The sequence below is a fragment of the Lycium ferocissimum genome, chromosome 10, assembly GCF_029784015.1.
Source record: "Lycium ferocissimum isolate CSIRO_LF1 chromosome 10, AGI_CSIRO_Lferr_CH_V1, whole genome shotgun sequence".
In the NCBI taxonomy this organism is placed as follows: Eukaryota; Viridiplantae; Streptophyta; class Magnoliopsida; order Solanales; family Solanaceae; genus Lycium; species Lycium ferocissimum.
This window is the reverse complement of record NC_081351.1, coordinates 19,115,980-19,139,877: the sequence shown is the minus strand read 5'-3', so window position 1 is coordinate 19,139,877 and position 23,898 is coordinate 19,115,980. Positions and strand designations below refer to the sequence as shown.

Here is a 23,898-nt window from a genome sequence, read left to right as displayed (position 1 = left end):
CTACTTGCCTAACCTAAGTCAACGTTATTTGTTCTCAAGATGTTTGCATGGATATTGGCAAAAATGAGTATTTGTAATAAACAGTGATAAATGACTGGCAAAAAAGTCATTAGTCGTCTTAAAGTGCGTTTAGAAGCCATTTTCAAAACCAAAAATACAAAACAAATACCAAACGCATACCCTATTTCCCAACCAAAATCCAAACAACACTACCAAACATAAACCAAATCATATAAACAATGTTTGGATCGTTGGATGCAATACTTTCTAAAAACACCTCAGAAGTCAGAAGTAATACTTCCAAAAACTTAACTAAAATCAAATCCTATTGCTGCCTAAAATAGTTGCAATAATTGCGAAATGAATAAGTAGAATTGTGAAGACATTTATCTAGAAAATTGAAGGAAAATATCCAGAGAGGGACTGCGAAGAAGTTATCTAGAAAATTTCATATGCCAGGGAGTTCGTTATGGCCATTCTATATATTGATTCCATACTCATGTTCTTACCTAACACTGATTCCATACTCATGTTCTTACCCAACACGTCGTGCAAAGGCCTGAAATTGAAACACTACTAGTTGATTAATCTTCAAGGATTGAAGATGTCAATCGAGTGATTATCATTATACAACAGAATCACCATGTTTGAGATTAGTATAGTAAAAGATAATAAGAAAAGGTACAAAAGAGGGAGATTTAGTTGGCTGAGTTAGATGGGATGTGGTAAAATTTCGAGTCCGAATCCATAAAGTTCAAATCCCCGATCTGCCTCTGGCCAGTGCCGGGGACAGGGCAAGATAACCAAACACAGCCATAGTATTACTACTGCAACAAGACTAATATATTAATCATGTTCCTTAGGAATACACAAGCTATCAATAAATAGATTTCAGTTACTCCCACTTCCAGATAGTGTACATATTTTCTTCTAAACTAATTTTACTACAAGCTCACTAAACCTAATTGTGACTATATTCCAAAAAGTCACAAGGGTGAGGAAAGTGTGTGAAAGAATAAGACTAGATGATAAGATATTACACAACTAATTCTACCTATTAACTAAATTGTCTAGGTCAAAAGAGAAGTACATTACTGTTAAGCGGGGAAAATTTGTATGATCTCGAAGTCAGTTTTCTCGAGGCATCTTTGACCGTGGTCTCATACTTGCCCTCTTCGCTACATCCCATGCCTTTTGGGGGATTGAGACACCAGCCTGAGATGCAAAAAATGACTCGTAACCAGGTGAATCAAAGGCAAAACCAGTGTGTTTTGATTTCTGTCCGGGAAGTTGCCTAATCGCATAACTCCTTGCTTCTTCGGGTGTAAGCTCATTTTCAATCTCCAGTAAACTCATCCGACTGTCAATCTCATGCCTGTGAATTTCCTGAACGATCTGATAATCATAGGGGAAAAACCATCTTTGAACCCTGGAAAAAGCACCTAGTAATGTTAAACAAGACAACAAATCATCCAAATATATACATATTTAAAGCAAGAGCATAAGAGATTTGGAGCTCAAAGGTGGTAACTGGTATCTACACTTTATGGAATTAATGTTTGAAAATCTATTAGAAACATGTGTCTTCTTTTGTTAATAATGTGTCAATTAAAGTTGGAAATGGAAGGAAAACATCCTTTTTTGAATGACAGCTGGATTGGAAATGGACCACTTTAGAATGTGTTCCCCAACATCCAGTCTCATTTTTGCAACCTGAAGCCAAAGTAGGGGATCCCTAGAGTCAACAAGGATGTCACTTAAATTTTAAAATTGGGAGATCAGTAGAGTTGTTTAGTTTTCCAAAGTTCTGGAGCAGTTTCAGGAACCAACTATGTCAGATGATAGATTGATATGCCAGAGACACAACAAAGGAACAAGGACATTTGCTTTTTGAAATATAAATATGGCTAGTAGAACGGCCTTTGTGCTCTAAATTTATAAGATTGTTACCTTTCTCAAAAGAAAAAATCATTACTCTAGTAGCTAATTGATAAGTCTTTGAGGGAATGATATCTTATTCACATTATATTACTTAAGCAACCGCTTAAGGTACCTAGCATCTGCAGTGGTTCTCGCTTAGGGAGTGCTTCAGTCAAGCACTAAGATGCTAGGGTGTGGATCTCATCAGCCATGAGCTTTGTTTTGAAGGGGGCCGCACAAGATAATAATTGTTTCTTTTTTGATAATCAAATAATAATTGTTTCACTTAACTATAATTGTTTCAATTCATTTTTTCATACATTTGCTAGTATTAATAGTATCATATCTTCTCTTTTGTTTGTGCCTTTTTCTCATTAAGCCCATGCTTTATTTGTGGTTAGTGCTCAAAACCCCAACAGACCTCAACGCCTTTGTTTTTAACTTTTCACTTTTGGTAACACTAGATCCAACAAGGAACTAGCAGTAAAAAGTTTATCCAGCAGCATAAATCCAACCGGAAAACGAAAGTTGTGGTAATCAATGAAAAGCAGAGCATGGCCCGAGCCAGTTGCAAATGGTTCAACTGCATGAAGGTTCATGCTTAATCAAATTGGCAGGGCGGATCCACAAATGAGCATGGTTGTTCTCATACACAAACAGATTTTATTACCACTAGAATAATATTTTCTTCAAAGGAAATTTAGATTGACTTGACAAAATTTAGAAACAGAGTCCAGCCAAATCCACAATACTGCAATACCTACAATATTTTTCTTTTAACAAATAAAATACCTATCATAATATTAGTTACGAGAACTTGAAAATTAACTAAAAGAACTTACCCCTGATAAATGAAGTCGCCAAAAAGAGCAGCAACAGGTACAAGGAGCAAAGCAAGGTAGAAATAAAACGTGCTCATCAAGGAATAGATGACCAAATAGATATTCTTCTGCAGTGAGGAGGAATATCAGACATAGTAGCATATGAACACTCACAAGAATACAGTAAATAAGTGACTAAACTCGCCTGTTCTTTTGGCAAGGAAATACTTGAATAGATAAAGAAAAATATGAACCACAATAATATGCTCCCTCCAACAGTGATGTGATGCCATCTTGTAATTGTGTTGCACATCATAAGTAGACGCAAATTGACAGTTACAACAACACAAGAGAAAGCCATTGTACTGACATCCCACAGGCCAAAAATCTTGCCAGCTGAATTCATGCCCTTTGTACTCGAAGCAATTACAAAATAATACAAGACCAATGATTGATATATTGCAAAGAAGGCCCAGATGACCACAACTCTCCATCTGAAGAAAGTATTCCTTATTCCTTCCTTGTATAGCTCAGGATATTTCTTGGAGAGGGAAGCACTGACATCCTAAATACACAATAGAGATGTAGCAATGCCAAAAAAAGAATAACGTAACAATTGGAGAATAAGCTGATTTAATTGCCATCATACGCTGTTTTGCAGTAACAAACTATAACATTTACATACCTTTTCAAAAAGCCCAAGAACAATAACGGGAAGAGCTGTGAACATCACATTATAGAGAGACTGGAACCAATCATCATAGAACCTCTGACCGGAGAATCCCGTCCGGAAGGTAAACCAAAATTGAGTCAGGGTAAATGTCAGATTCTTGTAATAGAAATATGTGACGACCTGCATGTAAAACTTCTAGATCACATAATTACCCCAAAAGACATCATACATTTTTTTGTGCACAAAGAGTAAGGTAAACCTTGCATATTCTCAGATATGACCAGCGTCCATGGACAAGCAGTAAATCAGCGAGAAAACGGAACTGAGCTATTGCGAAATCACTAGCCATAACTGCTTGCATTCCCTCCTGTCCACTTATTCCAACACCAACATGAGCAGCTTGAATCATACTTACATCATTAGCTCCATCACCGATGCTGAGAGTTATTCTATTTGCCCCCTTCTTAACCAAGCTTGTCACCTGAAAAGAAATGGAAGAAGTCGCGAAAGCCTGATCACCAAGAGGATTTACAATCAAAAAGCTCATCCTAACTTAAAAAGAAATTACAATGTTTTTGTCAGTAACTTGGAGAATTACACTGTGAAACTAGAAAAAAACAAAGTGATACCTGAAGCAACCTAAACTTTCCTTAAGAGATGGGAACCCCAAAAGAGAAATTTCAGAACACTATATATCTGAGAATAATGAGGTTTGGTATGTTTTTTCAAGAACATAAGATATCTAAGACTAACAACATCGCTCTTCTTTCTTTTTGAATATGTTCCGAGAATAATGATCTTTTACTATGAAGTGATATAGCAACAATGAGATATGTCTTTTATTGATTCAAAAAAGACATTTGTTCTCTGTCAAGTTGCATGACGGGATAACAGACATAAAGATAGATGACTCTACCCAATATGTTCATTAACCAAGCATGAACAGCTCAATTTGAAGAAACTACAAGTCAGCTTGACAATTACAAGACTGATGATGCTGCAACAGGAATTAAATGAAGTGTCACCCATATTCAACAGACCCCAACGTGCTTGGGACTGAGGCATAATTGTTGTATATTTAACAGACACTAAGGTTCAGTTAAAGATGACAAAAAAAGGCAAGTTCAAAGTTACTACTGTTGTAACCATTCAAAGAAAGACCACCTGCGTGACCTCACCTGTGCTTTCTGCAAAGGAGAAACACGGCAGCAAACCACTGCACTGCAATTCAAGCTTAAATTCAACAGCATTACACGAAGACTCGGGTCTAATGCATACATCAAACACTTCCCATCAATTATTAGTGCTAATTTTGGTCCAGAAGCAGAACGAAGATGCTCTTGAGCTTCCTCATAACATCTTTTAAGCTCGGTCTGCACTGTTTCTTTCATAAAACTAGCAAGCTCCACTAGATCACCCTGCGGATGAACACAAAAACGAATCGTTGAACAGTGTGTATTTTGTAACTGACAAGCATGACCATTGAGAAGTACGCTCACTCTATCTTCCACTTCTCTGATTGCATCAGTTTCGGAACTAATGATAAATTGTTTCATGTTGTTATTGATCAACTTGCACGCTGCAATAGATGCAAATGAGACTAGGATAAGATGGTGCAAGTAGAATCGAGATCAAAAAATGATAAACTGCCTATCATCAATGCCAAGTTGCCAACCATAAGCTATATTTATTGCTGTTTCCAATTTGTCACCAGTAAGCACCCAAATCTTAATTCCAGCCCTTGAAAGAGTGTCTATGCACTCAGGTACACCTTCTTGAAGCTTATCTTCTATAGCAGTGCATCCAATCAAGACAAGATCCTTTTCTATAAGTTCTGCCACCTGTAAAATGCTATATGCTGAGACTCTTTTCACCACCAACAAAACCTCGACATCAACAATAACAGGAGAAGAATTCCAAGTTAAAGCACATACTGTGAGAGTAACCATAATTATGATTATATCAACAATAATTGTCACCCAATATATTACTTCCATCCATATATATGTGTATTCAAGAATACAGTAACACAAGACACCGATATGCAAAGATGCTTAAAATTTTAAATAAACCATTTAGCAGTCAGGTTTTATGCAGGTGATAGCTACATCATCCAATCTCTAGAATGATCACTTTTTCTCAAGGTGGGTGGATAAAGAGTTGGCAAAAAACTTCTCAGATGTGTTATTCAAATCAGAAAAAGAATAACAAGAAGCTTCTGATAATCAGGACTACACAGTGCAAGACAGGAGCAGAGTGTTTGGCATCACAAACTGAGAAAAGAAAACCACCACTTCAATAAAAAATTGTTAAATGATGAGCATAATACGGCTAAAACAAGCAAATCCAATGGAAATTAGAACTTAAATGCATAAAGTTGCACGTTGCCACTCAAACTAAAATGTCATCACAACAAAACGGACAATAAACAGTCATGACAAAAGTCAATCGCGGAGAAAAATCAGAACAGTCAAAAAGGTGCAAATCAAAGAAGATATAAACTTAAAGAGCAATAGTTCACACTATGGTCACCTCATCCAATTTCTTTTCACGGTCTCGGAGAGAAGATTTTGCTTGAATGAATTTCTCATTCCATTTTTCGTACATATCAGGGGTTAAATCTCTATAAGCCAAGCAAAGTGTCCGAAGTCCAGCAGCCCCAAATTCCTCCAACTGTTCCCTACTTCTTTTCTTCAAATCATTGTCTCCGTCAAGCAACCTCTCATAAATTACATTATCTGCACCCTGAGATAAATAGGTTATATGATATTTTCTTACTAAAGGAATCTCCTCAAATACATCTTTCCACATAAAGTCCCTACCTTACAGTAGAGAACCAATCTTCCTTCAGGATAGCGACATACAACAGACTGGCGCTTTCTCGTACTAAAAATAGAACAAAAGAATAATGGTCAACCTCGTTACCATCATGCAGGTAATCAAAATTGATATACAAGTTAGGATGTGCTGACACCTGTTGAATTCAAGAACATTTAGAATCTCATAAGGAACATCTTGAATCTTCCCCATCTTCTCAACATGAGACTCTCGCACATAAATCATAGTTGGTGTGCGTCTGCAGAAAATTTATATTCGTGGTTATAAGTGACCCAGCTAAAAATAGAAAAGCAGTAACAGCGCCACAAAGCAGTATGACTAACTCTTCCTAGAATCTGATACCTTGAAGATGTTTAGTGCAAGAAATCTAGTCCTACCATAATGCCCCCCTTTTGATAGAAAATGCCTTCTTTCTAACCATTGCACAGCTAATTTTTCTTTACTGTTTTAAGTAGATCAATTACTCACTGAAAAAAGCTATCTAAGTGCAACAGCAGCTGAGAAAAATAAAACATGTGACTCAGAAGTAGCCCACCATAGAGAAAACAAAAACTATCCATTTTATCCATCAGTTGGAACTCTGTCAGCCCCTTCCCCCCCCGAACTCACCTCTGGAGCAGGCACCAGGAACGGCATCCTGCTGAAAATGTTTTGTGATTTATTCTCTTCTCACATGCTTGAATAACATAAGTAAATAACAGAAGGAACCGGATACTATAGTAGCTTTCTGATGACAACTATTCTTCATATATAGGCACTTATTCTCTTCACATGCCGAGTGTTCTCCCATCAGATAATGACTATTTTCACTACTTTGATATGTAAATAACCATATTCCTGAATTTTCCAACCTAATGGCTTATGTTAGTAACCTTCTACATTTATTTCATAGACGAAGTTTCAACAAAGAGAGCCTTATGGAAGACACACATGTAACAGAAATTCTAAAGAGATGCGCACTTGTAAAAGAAGAAGCCAAAGTTCTTTGCTGCTACAACCAAAGCAGACTCATCAGGGGATGCTGCTTGATATCGTATTTTTTCTGGGTTCTCTTCACCTTCAGGCAGCACAGTATGGCATATAGCAAGGCATCTGAAAAATTCCTGAACAAACAACCCGGGCCTCATTAAACTAGTGATGTATGAGTGCTAGATAAGTAAGTTAATGTACTCATGTGAAAGTTTTCTGCACAAGGTCAACTCAACATGAAGGTAAGTTCAGACACAAAAAGATACCCTGCAAGTTTACTTCCTTCATTCCTTACATAAAATCTTCACCTTCCCTTTTCCCAGCATCTTAAAATAAATTTCACCTTCCTAAGAAAGAAAGTTCTATGATATATATTATGGTAGAAGAAGTTACATTGGACCCACTTCAACTCTCGTAATGTAATTGCATCTCTTCTGATACTAACAATCAAAAAAGCAAACTATGAGCCCACATTCTCCCCCAAATAAAACCAGCCAACACATATATCAACTCCTCTTAATAACCATACCAAGTTAAACATGGAAATTGAATTAGGAAAGAAAGGGAATTTAGGTTACAATGTGGAACCACTTCATCTAAAAGTAGCAAGGAGACACTTTCAGATCTGTATACACCACCTCATGTGATGCCTTTCTTTTTTTCTTGTCCCTAGCATGTGGGAAATATTTTGTTAATGGACAGTGGTAAGACTCAAGACAGAACCTGTGTTATCACATTGAATTATGTGATCTGCCTTATCTTATTATTCGTTTCAAGTCTACTAACCTCAAAAGGAAGAACGACAGAGAAGAAAGCAAGAGATAAAAAAAAAAAAAAACATTTTCACTACTAATATAGTGTTGTTTAAAGAATAAAGATTTGGGTGAATTTGATGCTACAAACTTCAAAAGTAAGAAGGCGAAACTCTTAATTAAGAAAACAAGATAATTTAAAAACAGCAATTATCTTTTCTTTTCTTTTCTATTTCTTTTCAAAAGAAAATCTATGATATTCGATTGTTCGAATGTAACAATTATCACTACAAAAGAAACTCATGTTCCCCTTTTATTCCACACATAATAATCAAATATTTACCCTGCATGAATGAGGATTAGGTTCATTCCTCCAGGCACCTCGCATCAGCCGAGCATCATCAAAATTGAAACCTTTCTCTCGTGCTTCTGTTGATGATTTCTTAACCTGTAACAATTCTCTAGATCAACAAAAGGCCCAGCCATGAATCTGTCTTATCTTGCCCAAGAATATATTTACCTCAACTTTCAGCCCACTTCGCTGAGCAGTTCCCATCTCAATTTCACTAACACCTGTGCCATATATCTCTCCACCGATTGAACACTTGAAAAACTCCATCAAGTTCCTCGTGAGAGTTCCAGTTTTGTCAGAGAATATGTATTCCACCTGTCCATAGAGAAATAGTCAGTGCCTCAAGAACACATTTGTTGAGAACGCGCTGCATACACTGGTGCTGAGGGAAAAAATTGAAGCAAACATGGTTGCTTCCTTCTTGTGCAAAAGCACTGTTAATGTTAGTGCACATAAAGATTGTCTAACAAATTAATTTCAACAACCACTTTGTAACAGCATAAACATTTACCTGCCCAAGTTCCTCGTTCAAATTAGAAGTCCTAGCCTGAGCAGGGGTATTACTCTCAGCATGGTACATGCGCAAGTCGTTATTGATAAACTTATTGGATTGTATAAATTTAATCATCTGAAAGTGAAGAACAGAAAAAGAAAACCAAAGCGGACGGAATATTAATCAAAATTCTGCAAAACACCAAATAAAAACAAAGAAACTGACAATAATCTACCTCAACGGAGACATAGAGAGAGATTGGAATAATCGGTGAATAGAGAGTGATTAAGGTGAACATGGTCAGAACTGCAACCTGAGCAGACAGCAAAAGAGTAATTGGAGACAGAAATAGGGAGAAGTACTGCACAGACAAGGGAAAAGATAAATATGTCAGATCTACACAATTACCACAAATCTATTGTCCGGATCGGATTGTGGCTCTGAACCACTTTCAAACCGCAAATAATAGTACTTCTTATTTATAAAGATACCGCTGCAAAAATTCAAGCAAATCCAGAATTTTCAGCATAGAGGAGAATGTAACAGAAGTTCTAACATGGCAGGACGGGTATAGCAATTGATCAAACCTGCCTATGGCTCCCAAGAGACACATGCACAAGAGAGCGCTAAAAAGAGCGATAATAAGTTTGTCAAGTTTCTTCTCCAAAGTGCTTCTCTTGGAAGGAATTTTCATAGAATTCATCATAACCTGTGATTCAACTTGGTTAGCAGAAGCAACTGAGAATAAGAACCAAAGTGAACAGCCAAGCAGCAAAAGCCACAAAGCAAAGAGATGTAGAAACCACAATATAAAATATCATATAAAACAAGGTTGCTACTGACTACTGCAACTTTATACCACAAAAGCAGCAAAATAGTTCGAGAGAACATCATTAGGGAGATGATGACATTAAATCTACTTCTTTGAAACTTCTTGACAAGAATGCTAAAACAAAGGTATGCTAAACCCTCAAAAAGATAACAACAGGACGAGGGGAGGAGAAGATAAAAGGTAAATTATAACTTCAATTCAGATTTAAAAACCTTTGTTTCTTGCCCAGTGAAAATGACAGCCCCAACAATGTAATGAGTGTTTCTTAGACTGCAACCCTGGAAGAAATACAGCGATATCAAGAAGAAAACATGAAATTAAAATTCACCAAATGTACTATGAATTAGAGAAGAAACATCACAATTTAGCAGACACAAACTCAAAGATAAGTCATAAAAGGGAATTGACAAGAATAGCAGGTGAATAAAAGACCAAGAAGAGATCACGGTCATCTAGGATATCTGCTCAAAGATGCATTTACTGTGAACTATAACTAAGATATGACATGCAATACTTTTTTCTTATCGGTGTATAACATACAATACTTAAAGCCAGAACCATAAAATAAACAAATGGGGAAACAACATAAGAAAAAGAGTACATACCCGTAAAAGAAGTTGATTTGGATTAAGTGGCAAGGTTTGCTTTTGAATTATCAGATTGCCAGTGAATGTGTACAATGAGTTATTAGGTTGCTCACATTGTACTTCACCTGGTAAAAGAAAAATAAAAGAGAACACATCAAACACGTTGTCGTATCAGGCAAAATCTTCCTAAAGTTAGAAACAGATTGATCGCGCAGTCACTAGGGAAGAGACAAAATTGACATTCGTCATCATAATTCTGATGTACAATTAGCAATAATATTTCTGCTGGGAAGCATCTGCAAGATATCATGATACACATGGTTGCACATCTTAAATGTTTTTAAATAGCATCCTTCATTGACATATATAGACTAGTTTCTTGAAACGTTCCTTGCACATTGTATCTCGTGTTAGGTATTGTGAAAACTTTTTTTTTTTTTTTTGAAAAGGTAACATATTTTGTGTTTATATATATATAGACATCAGAAAAAAATACTGTGTTAGAAACCAAAATGAATTATTACATCAACCTTGTTCTTCTTACAAGGATCTTAAAACATCTAAGATTACCTCATGATTATCTATGTATTCAAACTTACACCAAAAACCAAAAAGAAGAATACAATCTGATTTAATCTTCTGTAAGTGCAACTTGTATCTTCAAAACATCTAGAGTTCCTCGCCTTCCATATTATAAAACTTGTATACAAAAATATTTTTCTAATGACCCAAAAGACATCAGAATGTTAAAATGTAAACTTGTGAACTGTACTGTTAAGATGTGTTTTTATGTGTATGTTGTACATATACTATGTAAGAAATTGCTCTTTCTTTGCTTCACAAATCATCAGGGTATCATCTGCATATAGGATGTGAGAAATATCATAGCTAACACCGCCCCTTCTGCTAATATTCAGACCTTAATCCATCCTATTAATTCTGCTTTCTTCAACATACTGCTGAAAATTTCCATAACCAACACAAACAGGTATGGGGATAAAGGATCCCCCTATATGATTTAAAGAAACATGACTTGATAGTGCTTATTAACTATTTCTTCTATTTCTTTTTACCCACTTGTTCTATATAATTTGACATGAAAAAGGTAGACGTATTAATTTTATTCTCCCTTTATGTTTAATTTTTTTAATATTCAGTGCAATTGGTAGACAAAAATAAATTATCTCTTCATAAATCAGTGCTTTAAATAAAAAAATGGGATAAGGCACCATTACCCCGAACTATACTCCGAATTTGCTAATAATACGACACACCTTACCTTTCAATCGGCCCTATTACCCCCTAAACTTATTTAAAACGGAATAATTACCCCCTAAACGCTGATGTGGCAAAGAGAGTGTGTTTCACTCTCTTGAGAGAGTGAGAAACATAAAAAAGGGGAAAACTTAATTTTTTTTCTTAAAATCTGCATTTTCTTAAAAATTTGAAAATAAATCTAGTCTTCCACATTTAGTTTTAAAAAACGGGTTTTTCACATGTTAAGAAAATAATTAATTTTTTCAAAATTTTATAAAAATTCAGTTTTTTTCACATTTTGGCAAGAAAAACATTTTTCCGGATTTTATTTGAAAAATAAAAGTGTCCTAAGAAAATGAAATCAAGATTTTTTAAGACATTTTAAAAAAATAATCAAGTTTTCCATATTTTTAACAAATCCATTTTTCCATATTTAAAAAAAAATATTTTTCAGTTTTTTTTTTCTTTTTTCAAAATATGGCGGTTTTAAAAAAAAACAAATTTTCAATTTTTTTTTTTAAAAGGGTTTTAAAAATCCTTTTTTTAAAAGAAAATTCAGTTTTTTAATCCATGTTTTTAGTTTTTTTTATTTTTTTATTTTTAAATGGGTTTAAAAAAAATCAAATTTTCAAATTAAAAAAAAAAGACGGGTTTTAAAACTCATTTTTTTTAATGAAAATTCAGTTTTTTATTTTTATTTTAAAAAAAATTGACACGTAAGCTGAAAAAATTTAAAAAAAAAGAAGAAAACAAATAAATACATATGTGGCAAAGAGAGTGTATGTCACTCTCCCATATGAGAGTGGGCATCAGCGTTTAGGGGGGTAATTATTCCGTTTTAAATAAGTTTAGGGGGGTAATAGGACTCTAGGAAAGGTAAGGTGTGTCGTAGCAAATTCGGGTATAGTTCAGGGGGGTAACGGTGCCTTATCCCTAAAAAAATCTATATCTTCTACACTATTATAAATTTGGGAAGCCCTAAACTAAAAATTTGAAAGACCAGAATACGCTTTTAAAAATATTGATTTATATTCAATAATAATAATAATAATAATAAAAGAACCTGCATATGTCTAGTATTCTCTCGTAGTCACGTATGCCAGGTCTTATCTGAATAATTTTATTCTTTCAGTAGTAACTAATCTTCAAAGAATGTGAAAGGTTGGCTTTGACGGTGTTCGTGAGTCGGTAGAGGTAGGCCAAAGCAGGGTCGTGACATTGGAGAGGTGATTAGACAGATACGGGCGCAGGTTGCGGCTTCGAGGACATCACCTTAGATAGGAGGATTAGGGTAGAAGGTTGGTAGGTAGTAGAGCGTTGTCTCGCTTATCCTTCCTTACTAGAAGTCGCAATATTTCTCCTATAGTTTCTTGTCTTTTGATTTCTATTACTACTTAGTGTCTCTTGTTCTTCGCTTAGCATACTGTTTTGTTGTAGCTGCTGCTCCTTTTTCCTATGTGACCTGCTTTATTATTGCTTTTTTCTGAGCCGAGGGTCTATCAGAAACAGCCTCTCTACCTCTCAAGGTAGGGGTAAATCTGCATATGGGATTTCACTGGGTATGTTGTTGTTGTTGTTGTTGTTATATTTAATTAAATATAGATTTATACTATTAAAAGGGTATTTTGGTCTTTCAACCTTTTTTAGTTTAAGGGCGTCCCACATTTATAATATTCGTCTCGCTAATCATATTTGAATCTTAAACTTTTCATGGACTGAAAACAAATCTGATACGTCGAAGGATATCAAGCAGGGAGAATTGGAAAATCTGGAAAGAAGGAATTCAGATGTCTATTTCAAGGCTATATGCTACAACTAGATATTTCACTGGACTTGAAGTAATTTCATTGCACTTCTGCAACCAAATGTCGAAGTTGCAAGCATTATCATGCAGAAACATTTGATAGGTCAACAAGCAGCAGAGAAACCAAACCTCTGAATGCAGATACTTTCTCAGGAGAGACATAATCCCAGGTCTTCTCCAGTGCTTTTCTGATCTTTAAATTAGTTTCACCATCCAAATTCGCCGTCTGAGGAATTCATGTACCAGTTGGGAAAGAACAAGATGGAAAAGATGAAGACCAACACGTTTATCAATGACATTACCCAAATACCTAATAATTTAGACCACCCTATCTTTTCTCACAATGTAAACAAAATCAGATGCGGATCAAGTATAACCTCAATGTAGCAGACCCCATCTGGGTTTGTGCTGGCAAGAAAGAGAAGATCTGCCGGAAAGAACTCATCCTGCTTAACCTGCAAGAAAAAGGCCAGCTTGTACAACCTTACATTTTTCAAACAATGAAAAGAATTGCCTCATCAGTTTCCTTCAGAAACTTGTATTAAAAGAAAGTTTGAAGTGCTAACACTACATTTGAGGAACAGAATTAAATTCCTTCCTAAATCAAATATTTAGGGAGGAGAGAGTGTAAAGTGTTTTCCATTTATGAGTGTGCATCCTGAATGTCAACCACATATCGGTGATGGTCTATCCCCGTGCTGAAAGGACAATGACAAGACTGAACAAGCAGACTGTATTTTTCTTAGAACTCTTCAGATTCAACCATATTCAAAAGCTGCAACATTCTAAATAACTGGAGGTCCACGCTCCTCCAATTGTAGAGCTTAACCCATAGTTCACAAATGAATGAAACAGCCCAGGCTTATCCCTTGTTATAGTAAGACAGACAGTTTTTTTTTTTCGATAAGGTAATAAGAAAGACAGCTTTATTGAGTTGTTGGCTGTTGCTACCAATTTGATACGAAGAGGAGCCTATAATTGGGATGGACTTCGTGAACAAGTATTCTTTTATTCATTTGACACAGCTTTAGCATTTTTCTATGAAATGGACAGATGGTCTGCGGCACAGAACTGCATCGAGCAGTGATATGCTAGAGAGTTTCAAAGATTGTTGGCTCTACTCCATAAGCAAGTTACTTCAGTTGATGATCCCGATGCGTTGTGGTGGGCTTTGGGGAAGAATGATATGTTCTACGTTAAGTCATTTTATGAGAAACTTTTGATTAGGGAAGATGAAGTTTTTCCTTGTAACGCAGTTTGGGTTCCAAAGGTTCCGAGGAAGGTGTGTTTTTTCACTTGGCTAGCTACTAGAGGGGTGATCTTGACGGCAGAAAATCTTAGAAAGCGAAAAGTTGTCTATGTCAGCTGGTGTTTTATGTGCAAGGAGACGGCGAGGATGTGAATCATCTTCTTCTTCATTGTGGTCTTACTATGAGGCTACGGTGGGATATGTTTAGGTGGTTTGACACGCCTTGGGTAATGCCAAGAACTGTGAACGAGTTGATGTTCACTTGGAAGAGCCGGAGGAGGAGGAGAAGACGTAGGGCATGGAACGTGGTTCCACTAGCTTTAATGTGGGTGGTGTGGAGAGAGAGAAATAGGGGAGCTTTTGAGGGGGTGGAGTCCAGCTTTTCTCAATTAAGGAGTAGCCTTCGATCCCTTATTTTCTTTTGGTGCAACCCATAGAGCTCCCAATTGTATAGAAGATTGAGTGGAGTTTGTGGAGAATTATTTCTTTTTGCAGATTTCTTTACCTTTTGGTAGACCCCTCATATACGGCCAGTTTTGTGGCCATGTTTATGAATGAAAATATGTTTACCTGATCAATAAAGAAAATGCTAGAGATGTGCAAGTAATGGGATATTAAAAATAAATAATCAGTACTTTTACATAATTGAAAATGGATATTAATTGTATCACGTCTTCTGCAAATGCACTTTAGCTCCAACAAGGTGGGAAATATAAGGTTAAATGACTTACTGCACATTTTGGTAAGTTACCACAGACCATCTACCCCATACCAACTGTTGGCTCAAAATCAACATTTGAAAGGCTATATAGTCACACTAACTGGTGTCATGACCAGATATCCAGCTCCTAAAACACCATGAGCTAATTATCCATAATAGTCAATTTCAACTATGAGCTAAAGTTCTTATGCTCTGATGCAATCTATGGTTCAATTACCTAGGCTACCAATACTGCCTAGTGGAACAGTGTGTTATTAGGATTTAGGGGAGGGACAGCGGCATACCTCTTAAAACCCAAAATATATAAAACTCCTTCTGGAATTCATAATGTCCACACTGGTAATACAATTTATCTTATACTCACACCCTGGCTCATTACTCATTATAACATAGTGATTGACATAACAAGAAATAAAGATCCCAGGAAAGTTACAAAGCATGTAAAAATGGATGTTGATAATGAGAAGCATGTAAAAATGGATGTTGATAATGAGAAGCATGTAAAAATGGATGCTGATAATGAGCACCCAAACAAAATGAAACGGTAAAACATATCCTGATTGTCCACTTTAGAAGACACAATGCAAAGGTGAAAAAGAGTACAAAGACCGCATTACACACTTATACTTACTCTCACAATATCTCCAGCCTGCAGCTTCTTCCAAGGTACGTCTACCCATTTCTGGTCTTGCAACATGTCTATGGAGGAATTATTAATAGACTTGTCATTCTGAAGACGCTTCTGTTACAAATAATGAAAAAGCAACAAGAAAGGAAAGCATAAGCATATAGTTACGAGCCAAGAGGGAAAAGGATAAAGGTGTCAATAGCATATTACTCTATTTAAAGAATATCATTATATATAGGGAAAAGGGTCAAAAATGCCCCTTTACTTTGGAAAAAGGGCTAAAAATATCCTCCGAACTAATTTTGGGTCAAATACCCCTCCCGTCATTAAAGTTTTCAAATATAACCCTGTCTTAACGGAAATCCGCAACACAACCCGATTTCATTTTTAAACCCGCTCCATTTAAAACCGACCCAACTACATAAAAAACCCATATGCGACCAACTTGTTCCCGAGTCCTACATCTGGAGCCACTAGGCACAGGAGCGGGCAACCCATATGCGTTTTTTATTTAGTTGAGTCGGTTTTAAATGAAGCGAGTTTAAAAATGAAATCGGGTTATGTTGCGGATTTCCGTTAAGACAAGGGTATATTTGAAAACTTTAATGACGGGAGGGGTATTTTTTACCCAAATATAATTTGGAGGATATTTTTAGCCCTTTTCCCAAAGTAGAGGGGCATTTTTGACCCTTTTCCCTTATATATAACAGTCAGTTTAAGAACCAACAGAGAAAGAAGTCAATGAAGGAAATAGTGCTCACCCAGTCCTCCCAAGCCTCCTTAATAAGAGAAACAAGAAGCACCATGCTCAAAGGAAGCACATTTGTTATTGGACTTACAGGACTGCATCAAACAAGATCATTTTTTCAGATGCAAATCATGAGAAAACATGCATATGTCATCCAAATATAATAAACTTTTTGAAATAGTTTGCAAGACAACTTATAAACCAGGACCAAATAAAAAGGGGAAAAGGCCAAATAACCTCCAATAACATCACACAGCATTGAATTCTAATCTAGTCTAGATACTTAACACAATAAAATACTCTACACGACTCTTCACTCATTTTCAGCTAGTGCATATTTAGAGGGGGGGAGCAGCATAGTACATTCAATAGTAGAAATTGATATACCTGATTGGAGTGCATGACAAAATTGAGATCATAAGGAAGTAAAGATTAGCCACCCGCCTGAACTGTCAGAATAAGGAGACAGAAATAATATGAGTGTTATGGGTACGGCCTCATTTTTAAAGCCTAATTCAAACTGAATCCACTTGCTATATGTAAAATGATTTGCTGAACAATAATCTTTAACAGTCTAACACACTAATAGACTACACTTCATTTTTTTTTTCAATAAATTATTGATGGAAAATCTCCAATATACAAGTTGTATACCAAAGTTACAAAATCTACAAAATGAGATGACTCTCTACAAGAGAAACCCTATTATCTTACAAATTGGAACCTCATGGGCACCAAAAAGAAATAGGGATAAAGACATATTGCTCACGTAAATAATTTCATGTTCTATCCCTTCAAAAACTCTACTATTTCTCTCCTTCCAAAAGATCCGCATCAGGGCTAGTGGAGCAACGTCCTACTATTTTCGTCTTCTCTTATTCAAAAACTAAGCTACTACTTATATGCCAATATTGTGTAGCTTTCCAGCAGAAGAATAAAAAAATTCTGTTTAAGTCGGAATAGATACATAAAGTTTAATTCAGCAAAAGCTTAAAAGGGCACAGGATAAGAGCAAAGCCAACTTACCTGTTCAAATAACCCCTTTGGCAGGAATGTTAGGACATCATACTTTGTAGTTGAAACAGAATTTCCCTGAAAAGAAAAGCATTGCAACTAATAAGATCAAAGCTAAAATATGTGTACGACAAGCTTGGTGAGGAGCAAAATTTATATAGAAGGGACTACCACTTCACATTTTCCTTAATAAATCATTTACCTCCACCTTGTCAGCACGAGGCATGTTTTTATTTTGTGTCGATTTTGTGTCAGCACGAGGCATGTTTATTTTTTATTACACTTTACTAATCCATCCAAATAGATTGACAGAAAAAGCAACTGAATTTTATTTCTTCTGTTTTTCCTTCTCCGTTAATCAGTTGACCAAACAACTAACTTATATTATCACAGGTTTAAGAAACCTTTGGAGGCTAGGAAAGCACAGAATCAGTCGTATCAGCTCCAGAGGAAAGGGGTTTAAGGAAATTAAATGAGAATCAAGAACATCTTTCTTTGTTTTGTATTCTTTGTGTGTGGAAATAAGCACACACCCAAAGCACATTTAGCCCCCGTATGGCCATAAGAATTATTCACTTTATTCCGGAAAATTTTTTCACTTTTTTCCGGAATCAGTGTTTGGCCATGAGAATTCCGAATACAACTTGAAGTTGTATTCCGGAATACCAAAAACTCAAAAAACTTGTTTTTCAAAAAAGTTTCACTTTTTTACAACTACATTTCACCAAAAACTACAATTTCAAAAACTATGGCCAAACACAACTCCTACTCCAAAATTCCAAAAAAAAGTGAACTTTTTTTTTTTGGTATCTATGGACAAACGGGGCCTTAAAATGATCAAAAAGCTTCAGCAAACACAGGAGTAACAGATCCTCTTGCAAGGAAGGCAAGGATTATTTTACTTCATTTTAATCAAGTAAACCTTTACCTGCTAACCCTTAAAACTACATTGATAGCATAATCAATCTTTACATTGTCAGTTTATCAAAATTAAATCCAAATAAAAAGGTTTAACTTATAAACATTGACAACATAAAGGTTTTTCTACGCTATCGCATTCGTCATTCATTTAAAGTAACCCGAAAATTTACGTAGAGGACAGGAAGAAATTAGAATAAGCATTCAGTTTTTCTTCAAACTGATTACTGTAATCTAGACATCTCTCACCAACTAAAACCTTAGATAAACCCAGTATAATAAACTCAACAGTTCCAAGTCCTTAAACAATGTCGTCAAATCCCAAAACACACATTCACCACTTCAACAACTCCATTCCCATACCCAACCGCTTTCCCCTTGAATTATATGAACATACAACAACAAAAGCTGCTAAACCTCAATCTCAAGTTAGTCACTCACTATCCATTTTGCTCCATTTGAAGTCATAAAGACAACATTTTTTAAATAATAAACATTAATACTGAGCCTCTGCCCACTGACTTAAAATATTAAAAGTAACCAAATTCACTTAGGGGAAATAACACGCATAACAATCAGATGAAATGTACAGTATTTTAATCAGACACCGTCTTCCCCTTCAGTTATACAAATATACAAGAATAACAGCTACTATGCCTCAATCTCAAGTTAGTCCCTCCCTCACTATCCATTTTGCTCCATCGGAAGTCATAAAGACAACATTTTTAAATATATAAACATTAATACTAAGTCTCTACCCATTCAGTACTACTCCGTAACCACTTGACTCAAAATATTAAAATTCACCAAATTCACTTAGTGGAAATAACACACATAACAACTAGATGACATGTACAGTATTTAATCAGACATCCAGTGCTTTCCCGTCAATTATAGGAACATACAAGAATAACAGCTACAATCCTTCAATCTCAAGTTAGCTGGAGTTAGACTATATGAATCCTCGAATATAACAACTTACTTCATCAAAAAAAAAAAAAAGTTAGACTATATGAATCCTCACTATCCATTTTGCTCCATTTGAAGTCATAAAAGATAATACTACAACAACATACCCAGTGTAATCCCACCAAGTGGGGTCTTTGGAGGGAAGAGTGTACGCAGACCTTACCCCTACCTTGTAGGTAGAGAGGTTGTTTCTGATAGACCCTCGGCTCAAGGAAAAACAATTCAAAGCAGCTCAGAAAAGGAAGTAACAGAAATGAAGAATCCATGGCAAAATTCTACAGCAAGCATGATACTCTCTCCATTTCAATTTATTTGTCTGGTTTTGACTTGGCACGGAGCTTAAGAAAGTAAAGAAGACTTTTGAATCTTGTGGTCTTAAATTAAAGATCTGTAGAAGTACTAAAATGCCTTTTAATCTTGTTTTCTTAAACATGTCATGTGAAAAGTTGGAATCAAAAAGTTGCCAAAAAAGGAAATAGGCATTCTTTTTTAAACGAACTAAAAAGGAAAGTAAGACAAACAAATTGAAACAGAGGGAGTAACATTCTGAACAGTAAGTACAAAAAAATAATATGCTAATCAAAGTACAAGAAGTCATAAAAGACAATATACACACACATATATCTACAAACTCTCTCTCTCTTACGTCACACTAAGCTAGCGTTTGGCCATAGATTTTGGATCAGATTTGAAAATTTATATTCAAAATATTTTCAAGTTGCAAAAACTGCCCGTTATTGGGAGAAATTTCACTTCCCTCACAAACACAGCTTCAAGTTCCAACAATCACAACTTCAAAAACTCAAATTTTCTTTCAACTTCAAAATCTATAGCCAAATATATGAATCCTCACTATCTATTTTGCTCCATTTGAAGTCATAAAAGACTATATATTTACTCCCTCCATTTCAATTTATATGAACCTATTTCCTTATTAGTCAATGCCAAAAAAATGACCTTTTTCAATATTTAAAAATAATTTACATTTATGCAATGATTTATAGCCACACAAAATATATGTAACTCATTTAACACCATAAGTTTAAAAGTTTCTTTTCTTTCTTAAATTCCGTGCCCAGTCAAACAGGTTCACATAAATTAAAACGGAGTGAATATATAAACAAACACTCTCTCTCTCTCACTCACTCACTCACTCACTCACACACACAATCACACACACACATATTTATCATCAGTACAGTAAAAGAAGTAAGAAAAGCTTGGAAATGAATGAAATTACCTTGAATTTAGCAAGGGAATTAGCATCACGATCATTAAGATAAACAGTACGATGACCTGGAGCTTGAGGTTGTACTTTACCAAGACGAATACTTCTAGATGATGATATCCGATTTAGCATTGGTGCTCTACTACTACTTGCTGCCGATCCAGATCCTCTCCATCCTCCTCCTCCTGACATTCTAGAATCTTCCAGAAACTTCTGATGGATCTCGCCGGCGATAAATACTGATATATTTTGCACTTCTAGAAACTTCTAGAAACTTCTGATCGATCTCGCCGGCGATAAATACTGACATATTGCACTTCTAGAAACTTCTGATGGATCTCGCCGGCGATAAATACTTGATATATTTTGTACTTCCAGAAACTTCTACTCGATCTCGCCAATACTCAACGGCGATAAAATGAATTAAAGTTATACATTTTGTTGAAATTACTATTTATTTGTTGATTGAGTGAAGAAGAAACTTCGAAGAATTTGACTTCGTTGTGAACTTCTTTCGTCTTTTTTGTAATTCCTTTGTTTGCGCAACGGGATATTTTCTATTTTATCCGCGTGAGAAAAAATATAAAAATTAAATTCTGATACGCACGTGGGAGCTGCGCGCGTGTGAGTTCACGCGCTTAATAATATGCCCTCCCTCTCAAATTATTTTTTGTTTTTTTGTTTTACCCTCCTTACGAGTAGTCAGGAGCCTGTTTGGATGGGTTTAAAAAAAAGTAATTTATAAGCTGATTTATAAGTTAAAAAATAAGTTGGGATAGCTCAACTTATTTTTTTTTTTGCTTATAAGCTGTATTTTAGATAAGTTAAGTCAAACGGGCTCAATTTTTTTTAGACTTATTTTAAGCACAAAATGACTTTAAGCTAGCTAGCTAAACACTCAAAAAAATTGAAAACAGCTTATATGCTGTTTTCAGTAACTTATAAGCCAATCCAAACATGCTCTTAATTAGGAATGAGTTTGACTATTTTATTTTTATTTATGTCTAAGTTATAATCTTTACTCTATCATATTCATTAAAGACAAAATGCTACTTCTTCTAGATAAAAAAGGGCGTCCACTTAATTCTTTTTTTGAGGTGAGTGTCCACTTATTAAATTAAGAAAGAATTAACCTTATTTTTTTAAATTTATCCTATTAAGTGTTATGTGATCAAATCTCAATATATATTTAATTAGTGAAAGTTTAATCAAATTATCTAATTTTTTTTAGGAGTTGTATTTTCTTAAGGGATGTACAATAGTGGTTAAGTAGACATTCTTTTTGATCCGGAGGGACTATCAAGAATAAAATGAGGAAAAAATTAATTAATTATGCCTGACTTCTAAAAAGACAAATAATTTGAGTTAATTTTTTTTTTTAGTAACCAAGTAAATAATTTTAAGACGGAAGGAGTAATAAGAACGACGTTTCAGATTTTTCACTAATAGAAATTTTTACGAGATCTCACCGGACCAGAGAATAATATAATAGTCGCCGGTGATAAATTCTTTATTTTTTGTCTCTTTCATTCAGTTATATTGTTGAATTTAATTTATATTAGTAGTTGAATGAAGTTGTTGAAGAAGAAACCTCGAAGAATTGACTTCGTTGAAACTTTTTTTTTTTTTTTTTTTTTTTATTCCGTTGTTTGCGCGACAGGATATTGTCTTTATTTTAATCCGTGTGGAAAAAATTAAAAGTTAAAGTCTGATTCTGCGCGTGGGGTCCACGGAAGTGTGTAACACATGCTCCTAGTTGAACGACGACGTTTCGAACAAAGAAAATTTCGCCATTTTTGTCGGCGAATTGCAACTGTTTCGACAGTTGTAAGCTTTTCGAGTTTCAGCCTTTCAGATCGGAGTGACGTATAACGAGGTATTTTCGGTTTCCTTTAATAACATAATATAATAATAATAATAATACTCTCTCAGTCCATTTTTAATATAATGTCAACTTTCACTTGTCCAATTTGAAAAATCAAGAGATAATTTACTAATTTATATGTTTTATTCATATTATTAATTATTGCGTTGAAAACTTAAAGAAATTGTTAGTAGCTGCATACAGGGGCGGAGGTACTCTCTTCGTCGAAAAATTATACCGGGTAAATAGGTGAAATTTTGTGCTTTGCGGCTATATATCATACAATACAATGAACAGTGGCGGAGCTAGGATTGCCGTCCAGGGGGTTCAAATATAAAAAAGTAAATATACGAAGAAGCCTAAGGGGGTTCAACATCTACTATATATACATAAAAAATAATTTTTATGTCACACCCTAATTTCCGATAGGGCATGATGGGCACCCGACCCTTACTTAGGCCGAATAACCCGCCGACTCTCGTTATACTCGTAATCATCTTTGGCTTTAAATCATGGCGAATGCATAAAAAGCTTTTCAAAGAACAACATACTTTTCGTCTTTTTCAAATCAAATAAAATCTGTAATCATAACAAAGTCGTAACATAATGCATAATGATACATCGGCTTACATAGCCGCTTACAAAACTGACATCTTATATACACGACTGTCTGCAAAGTCTCTACCATAACTCCAGATACCATAACAAAAGCACTCTGACTCGGCAAAGACTCCGGGAGGAATGGAGCTCGTCAATCCAGCTGGAACATCTTCTATTCGTCTGTATACACCTGCGTGGCATGAAACGCAACCCCGAAGAAAGGGGTCAAGACGAAATATGTACTTAGTATGCAAAGCATGAAATACAGTAAACAAGATCGTACTGAAATAAGGAATATAGAAAATCATAAGACTTGCCTTTGGAACATAAATCATGCGTGTCAATATCATGTCAAATTCATTATGGAACTGAGAAACATAATTAGAAAATCATCTTGTACATATGCATAGATATAACGTGCCCCGCCTACAGTGAGGGACGCGGTAAGTAAAATCATCATATCATGTACATATAACGTGCCCCCCCTTCTCTAGTGAGGGACGCGGTGAATGAAGTCATCATATGCCATCCTGGCCGCCTCCCCATATCATCATATCATCATCATATCATATAACGTGCCCCGGCCCTCTAGTGAGGGACGCGGTAAATAACATGCCCCGGCCCTCTAATGAGGGACGCGGTGAATAATGCAGTGGAGTTG

At 35.4% G+C, this 23,898-nt stretch overlaps 1 protein-coding gene across 2 annotated transcripts; it reads right to left on the bottom strand.

The window, feature by feature from the left end:
* Positions 1-821: 821 nt before the first annotated feature.
* On the bottom strand, positions 822-21,322 carry LOC132032698 (phospholipid-transporting ATPase 3-like). Of its 2 annotated transcripts, none has more exons than XM_059422372.1 (27): positions 20,786-21,322; positions 17,671-17,736; positions 17,032-17,093; positions 16,658-16,739; positions 15,900-16,010; positions 13,676-13,753; positions 13,428-13,524; positions 10,256-10,362; positions 9,863-9,928; positions 9,406-9,527; positions 9,227-9,311; positions 9,054-9,131; positions 8,837-8,953; positions 8,494-8,640; positions 8,317-8,421; positions 7,213-7,355; positions 6,389-6,490; positions 6,237-6,300; positions 5,947-6,159; positions 5,090-5,255; positions 4,914-4,993; positions 4,593-4,832; positions 3,674-3,895; positions 3,427-3,594; positions 2,947-3,306; positions 2,763-2,869; positions 822-1,429 (listed from the first exon to the last, which is right to left on the bottom strand). In XM_059422372.1, the coding sequence occupies exons 1-27, from the start codon at positions 20,963-20,965 to the stop codon at positions 1,129-1,131; spliced, it is 3,669 nt and encodes a 1,222-aa protein (XP_059278355.1). In that variant the 5' UTR covers positions 20,966-21,322; the 3' UTR covers positions 822-1,128. The 2 variants fall into 2 exon arrangements, with proteins under 2 accessions (XP_059278355.1, XP_059278356.1); XM_059422373.1 differs by having other exon boundaries at positions 17,032-17,088; positions 20,786-20,860.
* Between the last annotated feature and the right edge of the window lie 2,576 nt (positions 21,323-23,898).

Coding starts and splice junctions, on each gene's coding strand:
- LOC132032698 (XM_059422372.1), bottom strand. CDS start 20,965: ATGTCAGGAGGAGGAGGATGGAGAGGATCTGGATCGGCAGCAAGTAGT. Junction 13,525..13,675: donor ATGGGGTCTGCTACATTGAG/GTTATACTTGAT, acceptor TGAATTCCTCAG/ACGGCGAATTTGGATGGTGA. Junction 1,430..2,762: donor GGCGACTTCATTTATCAGGG/GTAAGTTCTTTT, acceptor TGCTTTTTCCAG/GGTTCAAAGATGGTTTTTCC.